The 16,012-nt window shown below is 34.6% G+C and overlaps 4 protein-coding genes across 6 annotated transcripts; 3 read left to right on the top strand and 1 right to left on the bottom strand.

Annotated features, from left to right (window-relative positions):
* The first annotated feature begins 420 nt into the window (after nt 1-420).
* On the top strand, nt 421-6,324 carry LOC126761383 (importin-7). 2 transcript variants are annotated; one of them, XM_050477493.1, is made up of 14 exons: nt 421-673; nt 2,000-2,235; nt 2,290-2,390; nt 2,467-2,863; nt 2,922-3,098; nt 3,165-3,310; nt 3,378-3,487; nt 3,576-4,263; nt 4,345-4,568; nt 4,638-4,814; nt 4,874-5,007; nt 5,072-5,274; nt 5,327-5,596; nt 5,664-6,324. In XM_050477493.1, exons 1-14 carry the CDS (start codon nt 584-586, stop codon nt 5,858-5,860), a joined length of 3,150 nt encoding a protein of 1,049 aa, XP_050333450.1. In that variant the 5' UTR covers nt 421-583; the 3' UTR covers nt 5,861-6,324. The 2 variants fall into 2 exon arrangements, with proteins under 2 accessions (XP_050333450.1, XP_050333451.1); XM_050477494.1 differs by having other exon boundaries at nt 422-673; nt 5,330-5,596.
* A 4,322-nt stretch (nt 6,325-10,646) lies between these two features.
* On the top strand, nt 10,647-12,438 carry LOC126761915 (DNA-directed RNA polymerase III subunit RPC5). Its single transcript, XM_050478348.1, has 4 exons — nt 10,647-10,825; nt 10,896-11,715; nt 11,776-11,990; nt 12,050-12,438. Exons 1-4 carry the CDS (start codon nt 10,784-10,786, stop codon nt 12,371-12,373), a joined length of 1,401 nt encoding a protein of 466 aa, XP_050334305.1. The 5' UTR covers nt 10,647-10,783; the 3' UTR covers nt 12,374-12,438.
* Nucleotides 12,373-13,148, bottom strand: LOC126761916 (cancer-related nucleoside-triphosphatase homolog). Its single transcript, XM_050478349.1, has 3 exons — nt 13,074-13,148; nt 12,839-12,998; nt 12,373-12,780 (listed from the first exon to the last, which is right to left on the bottom strand). Exons 1-3 carry the CDS (start codon nt 13,129-13,131, stop codon nt 12,420-12,422), a joined length of 579 nt encoding a protein of 192 aa, XP_050334306.1. The 5' UTR covers nt 13,132-13,148; the 3' UTR covers nt 12,373-12,419.
* A 223-nt stretch (nt 13,149-13,371) lies between these two features.
* Nucleotides 13,372-15,521, top strand: LOC126761934 (ADP-ribosylation factor GTPase-activating protein 1). 2 transcript variants are annotated; one of them, XM_050478369.1, is made up of 7 exons: nt 13,372-13,556; nt 13,630-14,177; nt 14,246-14,360; nt 14,416-14,505; nt 14,696-14,755; nt 14,849-14,978; nt 15,041-15,521. In XM_050478369.1, the coding sequence occupies exons 1-7, from the start codon at nt 13,497-13,499 to the stop codon at nt 15,364-15,366; spliced, it is 1,329 nt and encodes a 442-aa protein (XP_050334326.1). In that variant the 5' UTR covers nt 13,372-13,496; the 3' UTR covers nt 15,367-15,521. The 2 variants fall into 2 exon arrangements, with proteins under 2 accessions (XP_050334326.1, XP_050334327.1); XM_050478370.1 differs by lacking the exon at nt 14,696-14,755.
* The last annotated feature ends 491 nt before the right edge of the window (nt 15,522-16,012 follow it).

Genomic DNA, 16,012 nt, shown 5'->3' with positions numbered 1-16,012 from the left:
AATGCTCGAAAAATATGTCAAAAGACAGGGTGGCACAATTTGTATGTACTAAATTAATGTAATGATATAAATTGTCTAGGTATAACAATAAATAAATAAATGTGTATATCCACGATGCTTGATTGCTGTGAAAATTTCACCTTTTAAATTTTGGGATCGTTTGACTGAAAGCTTTCTATAGCTACTAGAGCGAGACTTTATGGTGAAGTATAATTATGTATGTATGTACAGATACTTCAGATACAATGAATTATAACAACAATCTTAAATGCTCTTTAAAGCTATATAAATATATATTTATTCAGTTAGACATCGGATAAAAGAAAATGTTATAAAAATGGGCAACTTTGGTTTCTTATACAGTTGACTGCTGTCATAATCGCAATTGGCGTTTGCCAAAACCATTGTCACCATTGTGTTCTTTTTGCGCTCTAAAATCGCATTGGTTTGACGTCGACAAGGGTGGTGCGCTTTAAAAGTTCACCTCCATCGTTTTGTCGTTGTCGCGATCATATTTCTTTGTTTTGTATAATTTTATATCGCATAAAGTCGTGAGTACGTTAACTATTATTGTGTGCCAGAAATGGATGCACAAAAGCTTACTGAATTGCTCCGGGCAACAATCGAACCGAATCCCGAGCAGCGAAAAGCAGCGGAAGACCAACTGGCACAAGTAAGTGTGATTGAAACATTTGAGGTTATTCAAAGCATCAAGGTGCTATTGAAATCAAATGTTTTTTCTGTTTCAAAGAAAACTTGAAGTAATTTGATTAGTACCTATATAAATTTAAATGAAAAGCAAATGTCGATTAAAATATTAGGAGTACCATCATTGCTAGTTTTAGTTTTAGAATATTGTAGCACGTGTTTTGATTTCCTTTATAAATTTCCCATATACATTTGCATATACTTTACCTTTAGATATTTAGAGGCAGGAATTGGTAATAGACTCAAAATCGCATTAAAATCTTCTGAACATTTGAATTTGTTTCGGATTTATGACATCCTAGCCGAGACAAAACTTATGTTAAAAAAAATTAATTCCGAAGCATGACGTATCCGATATTCAAGGGTACCAGACAAAAATATTTAAGTATAAATTGAATTTTATTGCTATGTACATATGTACATTTTATGTATTAGAAAATTTGGCAATGAATCATAAAAATTTGTTCAGTTTTTGAGATATCCGAATGAAAAGTCATAAGTCATAGTGCAGGTTGATATTCTATTGATTATTTGTCGGCCAGATCGGACAACTATTACATATATCTTCCATACAACCGATTATTCAGATTTAAACTTCGCCTTAATAATCGCTGGCTCGAAGCCGGTTTAGCCCCATCCCATAGTCTCTTAGGCAAGGTAGTTCAGAATGGTCTATAGAACATTACCAGAATACACGATTCTACAGAAAAGAAGAAGGTATCAGAGATATAATCTCGCAAGAGAATATGTTCCTTTCCTTGAACTACATATATACATATATATTAAATTTTCGATTAGATCGGAAACAGTGTTAAATGAGGGGCAAGCGAAAAGGTAATAAGTGTGATTTGCACATATTAAGGACATATTAGAATGATAATAGATGTGTATCCTGAGTTAACTCAGTTTCGTTGACAATTATTTTTAGTTTTAAGGCAACGTTCTTAATTTGTTTTCGTTGTTTTAAGTTACTGCAACAATATGAGAAAAAATTTGGAATTGTAACAGAAAACACCATATGTATATGATCGAATATTGAACGCAAGGTTCTTAGATAAAAGGGTATCAAGGCATAGTATGGTACATCTTTTTAAGGAAAAAACAGCCAAGTTTTTTCGTTCCTTAGGTTTTTTTAAGCGCATTTTTGTACTGTCAGTAACTAATCCGATATTTTTTAAATATAAAAAATGTATCGTCGGAGGATGCAATGCGTTTATTATTTTTACGAATACTATAATGTTTCAGTATTATTCAGATATGATGTTTCATATTTATTTGTCTACAATTTCAGATACACAAAATAATTGGATTTGTACCGACAATATTGCAAATCGTTATGCAAAATAATGTAGATCAACCAGTACGACAAGCCGGAGCGATTTACCTTAAAAATCTCATAACGAACAGCTGGTCAGATCATGAGTCGAAAGCGGGTGAACCAATACCTTTCTCTATTCATGAACAGGATCGTGCTATGATCCGCGGGTCAATTGTGGATGCAATCGTGCACGCTCCAGATATTATCAAGTTAGATAAAAATTTAGTTTATGATTTTCGTTTTCTAAAATTCTATAATTTTAGAGTACAACTAGCCGTATGTGTGAATCACATTATTAGGAACGATTTTCCAGGTCGTTGGCCCCAAGTAGTCGACAATATCAGCATTTATCTTCAAAATCCAGGTTAGTACATAAGCCTCTTATATTTGGACGTTTCTTATGAGATGACAAATTCAAAGTTATGAAATCTGTACTCTAGATGTAAACGGATGGAATGGCGCTCTGGTTACTATGTATCAATTAGTGAAAACTTATGAATATAAGCGTTCAGAAGAGCGTATTCCCTTAAATGAAGCAATGAATCTTCTTCTTCCAATGATTTACCAACTTATGGTTAACTTGATGAATGATCAATCTGAGCAGTCGATGCTACTTCAAAAACAAATATTAAAAATCTACTACGCCTTAACTCAGTACACACTGCCATTGGATCTGATCACTAAAGAAACATTCTCGCAGTGGATGGAGATATGCCGGCAAATTGCTGAAAGACCAATACCAGATTGTTCCCATATAGATGATGAGGAGAAACCTGAATTTCCTTGGTGGAAAGTCAAAAAATGGGCCTTACATATAATAGTGCGAATGTTTGAACGGTAAGATCTAGTTTACTTTAGTAATGATTTAATTGCTTTGAACTATACAAAATTTCAGTTACGGTAGTCCACGAAATGTAGTGAGTGAGAAATATCAAAAATTTGCAGAATGGTACCTTCCAACATTTACATCCGGAATTTTGGATGTACTACTAAAGATTCTTGACCAGTATAGAAATCACATTTACGTTTCTCCTCGTGTTCTTACCGACATTTTATCTTATTTAAAAAACGCGTAAGTAAAAACATACAATATATTTTAAACAGCGCAATAAATATTTATTTTACAAATATTCTACAGTGTAAGTCATGCATATTCTTGGAAATTAATAAAACCTCACATGGTAGCTATAGTACAAGACGTACTATTTCCTATTATGTCTTTTACTGATGCCGACCAAGAATTGTGGGAGACTGATCCTCATGAATATTTGAGGTTAAAGTTCGGTGAGTTTCGATTGTTTACCTACATCTAAATATTTTACTTATAATACGTTATTATTCTTTATACAAGATATATTTGAGGACTATGCAACACCGGTACCAGCAGCGCAATCTCTGTTACATACAGTTTGTAAGAAACGGAAAGGTATCCTGCCAAAGGCCATGAATATAATAATGCAGGTATAGTCTAAATTACTTTCTTTTGACGACGCTAATATTACTTATCCTATGTATATATATAATACATTTTAAAATATCATTTGAATAGATCATAACCTCACCAAATGCGGATAATAAACAAAAGGACGGTGCATTGCATATGATTGGAACCTTAGCCGACGTGTTGCTTAAGAAACGTATTTATCGTGACCAAGTTGAAACTATGTTAACTACATACGTCTTTCCTGAGTTCCAAAATCCAGCCGGTCATATGCGCGCCCGAGCTTGTTGGGTGCTGCATTACTTCTGCGAAATTCAATTGAAGAATCCACAGGTGCTAGCGGAAATCATGCGTTTGAATATACATGCATTGCTCAATGATAAAGAGCTTCCAGTCAAGGTCGAAGCCGCCATTGGCTTACAAATGTTCTTATCAACAAATGATGATGCAGCACAATACGTGGAGAGCCAAATAAAGGAAATAACGAAGGAGCTATTAACAATTATACGTGAAACCGAAAACGAAGATCTAACGAATGTTATGCAAAAAATTATGTGCACATTTACTACTCAGCTCCTGCCTGTGGCCATGGAAATATGCCAGCATTTGGCTACCACCTTTAGCCAAGTACTTGAATCGGAAGAAAATTCAGACGAAAAAGCCATAACAGCAATGGGATTATTAAATACGATAGAAACCTTATTAACTGTTATGGAAGATCATCCCGATGTCTTATTAAATTTGCATCCTATTGTTATTAATGTGGTTGGCCATATATTCCAGAATAATATAACCGGTAAAATACTATTGAACTTAAATTAAAGCCAACATATGTATTTTAACATAAATTAACGTGCTAAATTTTGTGCCATTATAGACTTTTACGAGGAGACATTCTCATTAGTTTTCGATTTAACGTCAAAGGCAATTTCACCAGAAATGTGGCAGATGATGGAACTAATTTATCAAGTTTTCAAAAAGGATGGAATTGATTATTTTATTGATATAATGCCGGCATTGCATAATTATGTTACTGTCGATACGCCAGCTTTCCTTTCCAACCCTAATAGACTCTTGGCTATGTTCGATATGTGCAAAACGGTAAGTGAAATACAAACGAATGGATGGATGGCAAGTTTATTACAAATTTCATTCAAAAAAACATTGCAGATGTTAACTACTAATCCTGGCGAAGACCCAGAATGTCATGCCGCTAAGCTGCTTGAAGTTATAATTTTACAATGTAAGGGTCAGATTGACTCTGTAATTCCGATGTTTGTTGAATTGGCTTTATCACGGCTCACTCGCGAAGTTCAATCATCTGAACTTCGTACTATGTGTTTACAGGTAACATTTAGTGTCTTAATAGTACTGCTGAAGAACGCATATTAAATTTGTTTATATAGGTGGTTATTGCTGCGCTTTATTATAATCCACAACTTTTATTGACCGTCTTGGAAAAAATGTCACAGCCAAGCAATGAATCGATTTCATCACATTTCATAAAGCAATGGCTTCATGATACTGACTGTTTTCTGGGGTAAGTAACACAACAGTGTCATTGGTTTCAGCGTTTTTATTTTAAATTGAATATTGCGCTCTAGAATTCATGATCGCAAATTGTGTGTTCTCGGGTTATGTACCCTGATTTCACTGGGAGACGCCAAACCGCCAGTTCTCAGTGAGGTAGCTGCTAAAATCATACCCAATCTTATTCTACTTTTCGATGGACTTAAACGTGCATATGAATCACGTGCACAAGAGGAAGAAGATGAGGAGGAAGAAGAAGATGAAGATGATTGTGAAGGTTAGTATTGGTATTATAAAATCTGTATACTATTGTAACCGTAATTTGTCAGTAGAGGCACTGTCTAGTGACGAAGATGAAGTTGACGAATTTGCATCCAACTATCTGGAACAAATTGCTGAAATATCTAAAACAAAGGCTGCAGAAGCAGGTTTTGAAATGAAGGCTGAGATAAAAGATGATGAAGATTCAGATGATGAGGAAGAGGAATCTGTTGATGATCTTAATGAAACTGCTCTTGAAGGCTTTACCACGCCCATCGATGATGAAGAAGAGGATTCTGCTATTGATGAATATGTTACTTTCAAAGAAGTATTTTCAGGTAAATTAAATTTTCGATGATATGCTAGGCAACATCTTGAAATAAAATTGTAATTTACTTTATATAGCATTGTCCAGTCAAGATCCGGCATGGTATGCACTTTTAACAACCGGCCTCACAACTGAACAAACGAAAGCCCTCCAGGAGATTGTGGTAACCGCCGATCAGAGAAAAGCGGCTAAAGAATCAAAAATTATTGAAAAGCGGGGAGGTTTTGCATTTCCACAACAAACCGTACCCACTTCATTCAAATTTGGCTCCTAATACTGATCTACAACAATACAACAGTGTGTGAAATTTATTTCAAGAATATAAAAAAAAAATTATTTTCAACAGGCATGATATAGAATTTTTAAGATGATATGCATTAAAAGAATATAAATGATATAAAGATCGGTGCAAAATATTGTAATTATAAAGTGATTTATCAAGACCATGCACATTTTATATTAACTTGTATTATTTAAATATTTTCCATAAAAGAGACTCGATCATTAAGATTCTTATAGTTTTCTACTAATGAAATTACAAAACGCAGAAATGGATTTTATGCAGCTATTTGCGACAGTTTCATATGGTCTCTTATGTATATTACTGAAGCATACATACAGATATAAATAAAAGCTGGTAGTGACGTGGTGAAAAACTACGAGTGTTCTGAAGCACTTTTGAACCTATAAACAATACCAAATTAGTTAAAATAAATAAGTATTTACTGTATTATCTCATTTACACAGGCCATTTGATACTGCTAATGAGAGTGATTTAAGATTATATGAATACATAAATTCATATGAAGAATCTAATTGACCATCAAGTTTACTCTTTATAACTTTTTTTTATTTTGAAATAAATACAATTCATTTATTTTAATAGTAAAGAACAATCGAGTTTAAATTCATTAACAACATGCAAATATTTTGGTTGCAACATTGCATAGTTTTGGTAATTTAGATACAAGTTTAAATTTATCAAAAATGTTTGTCAGATTGAGTCATTTTGGAACAATTTTATATATTCTGATCTGCCAAATCTTGTACGAGTCAAGTAGAGCAGTTGTTGTTGTTGTAACGGTTATCTAGTGCCCGTTAGGAGGGTAAGGATTAAATAAGTTGTCATCGGGGTATCCAACGGTAGGCCCAGGAAACTTGCTGTTTCTGCGTGGTTGGACCATAGGGGTAGAGATGTCAGATGTGTAGGGTTAGCAGAGCATGCAAAGAGGTGGTTAATGGGTTAATGCCACGTAAGGACTCATTGCACGCTGTACATTTGTTTGATATGTCAGGATTTATTCTGAATAAGTAGAAGTTTAACCTGCTACAGCATCCAGAACAAAGCTGTGCAAGGGTCTCGTCACTGCAACTTGAGCTCTTCGACTGCAATGGGCTGTGGTTTGACTCCATGTACGCCATTCTCTGAAGTTTGTTGCGGCCAAAGTATAGTCAGCATATTGTTTTACGTCGTCGACGTAGTTGAGAAAGAACCTCTTAATGCTTCTGGGAAGCGGTTCCGCTACAAGCAGGTGACTGCAGGGATGATTTCTACGCAAGCTTGGACTGCTTAAAGAGGAGTTCATTATGCTCCTTAACTGGGAGCATGTGGGCCTCACTGTATAGGTGTTCGAGCCATCCCGTTGTAGTCCGGAATGCAGTGTCGCACTCATTAGCTAAAAGCAGTGTGACTCTTAATATTCGACTAACCGGATAGGGCATTATTCGAATAATAATATTCGGCAATATCCGGAAAGGTGTGAGCCTTCGACTATTCGATTAACCGCTCATTTTGGACTATCCGGTTAACCGATCGTTGTCGACTCTGTATTCGAATAGTAAACGTCCAACTTCTACAAACTGTTCCTACGCATATAATAGTATAGAAACTTTGCAGTATATGCGTTCACAATTGATATTTTCAGTAGAACGACTATTCGAATTACATATAATTCGGTCAAGATTCATACGAACGGTTACAAACCGGATATTCGAATAATCGGTTTTCAGTTTATTCGAAAAATTTTACGAGCTCTATAGTCAAGACACATCTAACATGCATTGGCGTACTTAAATATTATTTTTGTATCATGCCACATAGAAAATTCCGTCATAAAATAATATTCCCTCACTTTGAAAGGAGCGTCAACAAAAAATGTTAAATCGATGTCGGGATTTAGACAAGCTTTCAGCTGAACGGAAATGGGACGAAGTTTTCCATTGCCTTAAAATCGATGTAAACTCAACCATAGAGCTGGGCAGCATTAAAGGTAAAGTTTTAAAGTAATCAAAATTTCTTAATCTTAAATATGTACATTTGTGTATGTACATATGTATGTACATCTATATATTATTATTATGTGTAGTTACCAGGGATAACGAACATACCGATAAGTGGTTGGACGATTATAAAGGGACTATGAACTCATTAGAAGTAATTCTAGCTATTATTCTATTTTTCGACCAAATATTCTATCTCGTGCTTTTGTGGTATTTAATTTGTTTTATAATCAAATTTATACGTTATCGTGGACTAAGCACTTGCTGGCATTGGGCTCAGAAAATTTATTCCTTGGAAGAGAACATTAAAATGCCGGATATGATCATGAAGGAAGGCCATTACTTTTACAAAAGACCATTTGAAAATTGTAAATAATATTGACGCACATACCCATATATAGATATGTATATACATACATATTATGTATGCATGTATCAATAGAAACAAATATAAATCCTAAAACTATTAAACAAGTTTCAATGAATTACTGTTTAAATAAATTAATTTCGATTGGCTGGTGTGGGACTAAAATTGATAGACACGTCATCTAGAAAGAAATATTTCATTCTGATTCAGTTCCTATGGTATTGGTATGATGTTGCTGTCAAGTGCACATCTGCATTTGTAATCCATTGCCTAAATATACTTATATCTTAGGTCAATAGGTTATCTATGTATATCTTAACCTAAGTAATATGTTTGTATTGTTGAGTGCATGCACGTTGTATATACATAAATGCACATGTTTTGGGTTTGTTTGTATGTATGCCTGTTGAATATATTTGATCGTACATATTTTAGACCAGAGGACAGTATGTCATATAATCGTGAGTATTACATATTTCTTATCATGTATTATTTAATATTCTTAATACGTCTCTCATACGTAAATATGTATGTACATACATAAACATTTGAATTCAAAAATTGAAACTTCAGAAGTGTGCCACACATATGTACATACACACATACATATATGTATTTATAATAAAACGTACGTTGAATCAACTAAAATACAATAACACGTAACTTTAAAATTTCGCATTTGGCTTTTTTAACGGTTTTGACCGGTGCATCATATTACATACATATTTGTATGCACAAAACAGTGGCAGATTCAAAATTATGTAACCCCAAAACATCCCAGGATCCGCTAATCTAATATTATTTAAGTAGTGTTATTGCAGTGCATGCCGTTATAAACATTCAAATCAAGTTCGTTCAGATACGGCAATTTTTGCTGCGCAACAAAAATATTGCGAGAGAGACAGTTAGCTCTGGGAATCTTGGCATTTTCTGGGTATTAGTTTGCAGGGTATTAGTTAACATTCTGCAAAGATATAAATAGTTTATTTTAATATAATGTTTTTTTGAATAGAACAAAAGTTTGACTTCTATCGGGTGATTTTTTAAGAGCTTGATAACTTTTTTTAAAAAAACGCATAAAATTTGCAAAATCTCATCGGTTCTTTATTTGAAACGTTAGATTGGTTCATGACATTTACTTTTTGAAGATAATTTCATTTAAATGTTGACCGCGGCTGCGTCTTAGGTGGTCCATTCGGAAAGTCCAATTTTGGGCAACTTTTTCGAGCATTTCGGCCGGAATAGCCCGAATTTCTTCGGAAATGTTGTCTTCCAAAGCTGGAATAGTTGCTGGCTTATTTCTGTAGACTTTAGACTTGACGTAGCCCCACAAAAAATAGTCTAAAGGCGTTAAATCGCATGATCTTGGTGGCCAACTTACGGGTCCATTTCTTGAGATGAATTGTTCTCCGAAGTTTTCCCTCAAAATGGCCATAGAATCGCGAGCTGTGTGGCATGTAGCGCCATCTTGTTGAAACCACATGTCAACCAAGTTCAGTTCTTCCATTTTTGGCAACAAAAAGTTTGTTAGCATCGAACGATAGCGATCGCCATTCACCGTAACGTTGCGTCCAACAGCATCTTTGAAAAAATACGGTCCAATGATTCCACCAGCGTACAAACCACACCAAACAGTGCATTTTTCGGGATGCATGGGCAGTTCTTGAACGGCTTCTGGTTGCTCTTCACCCCAAATGCGGCAATTTTGCTTATTTACGTAGCCATTCAACCAGAAATGAGCCTCATCGCTGAACAAAATTTGTCGATAAAAAAGCGGATTTTCTGCCAACTTTTCTAGGGCCCATTCACTGAAAATTCGACGTTGTGGCAGATCGTTCGGCTTCAGTTCTTGCACGAGCTGTATTTTATACCGTTTTACACCAAGATCTTTGCGTAAAATCTTCCATGTGGTCGAATAACACAAACCCAATTGCTGCGAACGGCGACGAATCGACATTTCACGGTCTTCAGCCACACTCTCAGAAACAGACGCAATATTCTCTTCTGTAGGCACTGTACGCATTCGTGTGGTTGGTTGAATGTCCAATAAAGTAAACTGAGTGCGAAACTTGGTCACAATCGCATTAATTGTTTGCTCACTTGGTCGATTATGTAGACCATAAATCGGACGTAAAGCGCGAAACACATTTCGAACCGAACACTGATTTTGGTAATAAAATTCAATGATTTGCAAGCGTTGCTCGTTAGTAAGTCTATTCATGATGAAATGTCAAAGCATACTGAGCATCTTTCTCTTTGACACCATGTCTGAAATCCCACGTGATCTGTCAAATACTAATGCATGAAAATCCTAACCTCAAAAAAATCACCCGATACATTCAAGGCATCGATAGAATAGTACATATTTTTTATCGATAACGACACATACTATTGATAATATCTTCCAGCACTATGCTACTCTTCACGCTTGTATGTTTTGAATCGTCAAGTTTCGAATGTAAATACTTCAAAATCATATTTGTGCAGAAGAAAGTTTTTAAAGTATAATAATTAATTTTAAGTTATATAAATTATATTTAAAATAACAAAATGTCAAACAAATGCTTTGGAGATGATGTCATAATAGAAGAAGTGGGTCGAGTTCTTGCCGTTGTTATTAAAAGTGGTCGTATTTACTAATTATAAAGTTTATGTATTACAGATTCCCATTTTTTTGTCCAAAAATCTTCAAGAAAACCTATATCTTTTCCAATATCCGACCAAAACACAAATAAGCAACTTTGATAAATCAGCTGTGGTCAACTGTTGTGTAAAGCCATTGAACCAAGAAGTGAAGGTTGATTTTGCATTAAACACAGAATCGAATTTTTATGACCGCTTTAAAGGAGAGAAATTCGCTTTGGCTTCTGATGGAAAAAGTCAAACAAAAGGGGAACGTCCGACTTATAAACGTGGAGTCATGGATAAGCAGGCTTTCACAAGCACACGTTCGTTGGATGATGTGGACAAATATGTAGTTGGTATCCTTTCGGATAAGGAATTGCATTTGACACCCTTGGCTAATATACTACAGTTACGCCCTTCATTATCTCATTTTGACAAAGAAGACAAACGATTAAAGGCAGAACAGAAGGCCCTCAATGATGAAGATGATGAGGAAGAATTACAACAAGTGACCGTGAAATTCGCAAAATCTGGCGTAGGAAATAAAAAGTCAAAAGCTAAGGAAAGACAAGGATATGCAAGTTTTATAAAACGAAGCAATGAAGAATCGTGGTGTGAGACTTATTGGCACCCGCGAAAGTCACCCACGGCAGAACTTGAAAGACAAAAGTTATTTGCAACAAATCAGCAAATTAACCTCGCATTGGAATTGGACTTTCACAAGTATGTTAAGAAGCTTCTACCAGAGGATGGTAAAGATCAGGGCATAGATGCCGTACTTCCACCTAAGGTTATTAGCAAAACTCGATTAAAGTCAATGTCACTTGTTGACCAACTTAAAGTAATTCTAAGAGATGGTGAGTGCTCCATGTTATGGAATTTTTTGATGGTTTAAATAATTTTTTTTTTTTTTACAGTGCGAATGATGAGTTTTGAAGATATATACTCTATACTTCAGGATTGTAATGATTGCAATATATCTAGTGAAAAAGTTCTTCGCTCTTTACCCCAAGTTGGAGTACTTATACATGGCAATTGGGTACCCCAGTCCGATATTATTTATCCTACAGATACATTATCTAACTCAAATGGTGTTTCTTCCGAGCTAATGATACGAGCAAGAGATTACGTGGTAAATATTGTACAAATATGCAAGATTGTGTGCTATTTATTAATTTTATTTTTATATAGCTTTTCAGATTTTCTCGCGTCAAGTATCTGTATCGTCGCCAAGTAATAACGGCAACACAACTCCCACCCGACGAAGCTGCTGAGGTTCTACAATCCGTTGCTCGTCTTAACTCTGAAAAAAAGTGGGAATTACTATTGTCTCCCAACAAAGAGTTTGAACAGAGATACCCAGAACTTATTCAAAGACAAGAAATGGTTTGGCGAGCTACTGAGCAAACATATAATGAAATGGATTTTGAGAAATCACCCAAGCGTTCACGAAAACGGTCGATTCGGGAAAACAAATTGCAACCTTCGCAAATGCCTCAAACAGAAGCATCATAAACAATATACAAATATGTGCTGTATTTTAAAAGAAATTAAATATTATCTAATTCTTTAACATAGCATTTATAGTTTTTACAATTTCCTTCTGTATTGCATCACGGTTATTTTTATTTATTTCGTATATCTTGGATTTAGGCGACTTTTTTAAATTTTCTATAAGTTGACTTTGTTTAATAGGTACGCATGGAATAGTAGCCAAAATGGGAATTTTATGAATTAATTCATATAAAGCACGTTCAAAATGTTTGCTCTTCAATTCCATTTTTCCAATTTCATCAATGATCATAAGTTCGTATTTGAAATTTCCACATGCAATCAAGGGAAGTACAAGATTTTCGAAATCATTAATGTGAATAGAATACTTTCCCACTTTCGGCATCTGTTTTCTATTTTCGGACAGTGCCCTAAAATGGATTAAATAAATATCAATGTATTTAATGGATATCACCCTTTTTAGCGAACCTCGCTAATACGCCACGCTGGCCAGACAAGGTCACAACATCAAAACCAACACGTTCATGTGTCTGTTCATTACGTACTTCCTCAGTTAAGAACCCCTGACAACTGTAAATCAGCCGAACTTCTTCAAATATCTTTCGCAATAATGTTGTTTTACCCACACCTTAAAATAATATATGTATGTAAATATCTTTTGTATACACCATTACTTGAAAAGTCCTGTATAAATACTAATTACCTGGCGGACCCGTTATTAAAATAATATCAAACATTTTCTCTGGACTTATTTCTTTCATAAAATTTTAAGCATAATATGGTTGCCAAGTTTTCTCTAAAGTGTTACATCCCAATAATACTAGATTTTTATAAATGCTTATAAACAATTTTATCTCTTAAGCTTCACTAACTACTATATGAAATTAAAAACCAAAGAGTAAAATTTTTGAATATGAAATTAAAAATATTATCTCCATTTTTTACAAAAAAATTAAAAAGGGGTAAAACAAATAAAGGATGCACACTGTATATCACACGTCAACAATTTGTTTTACTGCGTGTGACAACCTCGTACTCTTGACAATACGAAAAATAAGTGCTGAAATATGTTGAGTTAAAATTATTTTTATTTTCGTAACTATAAAAAATTGTATTATCTTTTATAATGGCTAGTCCACGTACACGTCGTGTTCTTCAAGAATTAAAGCCCAAGGATGAAAACTCGGTTTGTTAAAAAAATAATGTTAATTGTCGGGTAACTATATACTCTTATACTATTGTACTACTCTAATATTTAGAAATGCTTTGAGTGCGGTACACACAATCCTCAGTGGGTTTCGGTTACGTATGGCATATGGATATGTTTGGAATGTTCAGGGAAACACCGTGGTCTGGGCGTGCACATATCGTTTGTACGTTCCGTAACCATGGACAAGTGGAAAGATATTGAATTGGAAAAAATGAAAGTCGGAGGAAATAGTAAAGCTCGAGAATTTTTCGAAGATCATCCTGAATGGGATGATCGATCACCCATTACCCAACGCTATAATTCCAAGATTGCTGCTCTATACCGGGATAAAATATCCACTCTAGCCCAAGGAAAGTCTTGGGATTTACAGGAAGCACAAGACCGTATTTCTGCTACCACAAATTATTTCGGTGACAAAAATATCAACTATACTTCTCATTCCAAAAGTAGTGGTTCCGAAGGTGGTTATCAAACAGAATCAAACAGTGGATGTGGTAATATTACAAATAATTATCAGCAGTTCAATACGCCTGAGTTCAAAGAGCAAAAAGAAGAGTTTTTCGAGCGTCGAAAAATGGAAAATGCCTCACGTCCAGAGTAGGTTTTCTTTACCCCGACTGTATATATTTAATTTTATTAATTAATTAATGTTTAAAAATATTCAGCAATTTGCCTCCTAGCCAAGGAGGGAAATACTCAGGCTTCGGATATTCTCGAGACCCACCATCAAAAACGCAATCTCAGGAAATTATTGACTCTACGCTTTCTTCCTTAGCTTCGGTAAAGATAACATTGTATAAAATTGTTTCCATATCTTATATACGTTCTAAAACAGGGTTGGAGCTTATTTTCGGCAGGAGCTTCTAAAATTGCAAGTACGGCTAAAGAAAAAGCTGTGACGACTGTAAGCCTGGCCTCATCAAAGGTATGATTTGGGTATTTTTGTTTTGGGTTCCATCTTTTTCGTATCTTTAGTACTACAACTTGCTAATTTCTTCAGTTAACATATTTTGTCTTATTATTTTTAATATAATTTGTAGAAATAAGGGTACACATTGTTTTGTTTTTAGTTTTTGGTTTATTTATTTATTTTTTTTATGTATATAATTTCTCAGATTAAAGAAGGCGGTTTATTAGAAACTGTCCAAGGTCATGTTTCCGATGTGGCGTACAAGGTTCGTATTGCTTATGACTTGTTTTTTTTTTATTGCTTGTTTTCTACTAAAACTTCTTGTTTAAATTTTCCAATATTTATCGAAATTCATTAGGTAACAGATATCGGCAAAAGAGGTTGGAACAATATTGGCGGAAGTAATGTAGCATCTAATCAATTCAATCCAAACGGGAACAATAGCGGTAGCAATGATAATTCCTATCAAAGATCACATTCTGTTGGAGGTAATTCTTTGTTGAAGGTTTATTCTTTTAACAATTTGACCAATATCAGCTTCCAATTACAGGCGACGGTGACTGGGATTGGGGGGATAGTTCCTCTAAACCAACCATAGCTCAATCTAATTCGTATCATCAACAACTCGGTGAAATGAATGATAATAACTGGTCAGGATTCGAATCAGTTGGATATCAAAGTGCTTACCAGCAACCGAAAGCAACTGGAGTAGGCCCGGGCACGACATCGGCTAAGAAAAACACTAATCTTCAATCAAGCTCTCAAAAATTAAGTGAAGGTTTCAATACTCTTGATGTTAAAAATGTAGCCAACAAAAGCGCCAATAATGGAAAGGCCACAGAAGAAGATGCTGCGTGGGACTTGCTGTTGAATTAAATGCGATATATTGATTTTTGAAATGTTTAAAAACTTTTCATATGTGCTTATAATAGCATCATATCGAGCATTTTAATGAAAACTAAATAATGGAGGATTGTTTTTCTGTATTTGTTTTCTTGTACTAGCTTGTAATAAAAAAGTATGTATGTGTATTCATAAAGTCATTCATTCTGCGACACAGCTTTGGCAATTTAATTTTCTACTACAATATTTTGCCAAGTGATGGGTGGTTTGATCAAGAACATATTTGCATCAAAAAGTAGATCCTAGATATACATACATATGTATATTTCAAACGTTACATTTATTAGAACAAAAAAATTTAAAATTGTAATGATTTCTATCAAATAAATATTCATAATATAACAATGTATGAAGTATTCTGCCAGTTTTCTGGTCTTAGCTCCAAATTGATGATGCAGTTTAAAAAACTTTACACTCTTAGAGTATAGTGGGCATACGAAAAATACGTCAAATACGTTGATTCAAAACCAAGTAATAACACGTAATTGACATATTCATATCTTCTTCTTAATTGGCGTAGACACCGCTTACGCGATTATAGCCGAGTTAACAACAGCGCGCCAGTCGTTGGTTTCGTTGGATATTCCAAGCGAAGCCATGTCCTTCTACACTTGGTCCT

This window comes from Bactrocera neohumeralis, chromosome 6 (genome assembly GCF_024586455.1).
Source record: "Bactrocera neohumeralis isolate Rockhampton chromosome 6, APGP_CSIRO_Bneo_wtdbg2-racon-allhic-juicebox.fasta_v2, whole genome shotgun sequence".
Lineage (NCBI taxonomy): Eukaryota > Metazoa > Arthropoda > Insecta > Diptera > Tephritidae > Bactrocera > Bactrocera neohumeralis.
The sequence above is the reverse complement of the archived record's forward strand: the minus strand, read 5'-3'. Positions and strand labels throughout refer to the sequence as shown.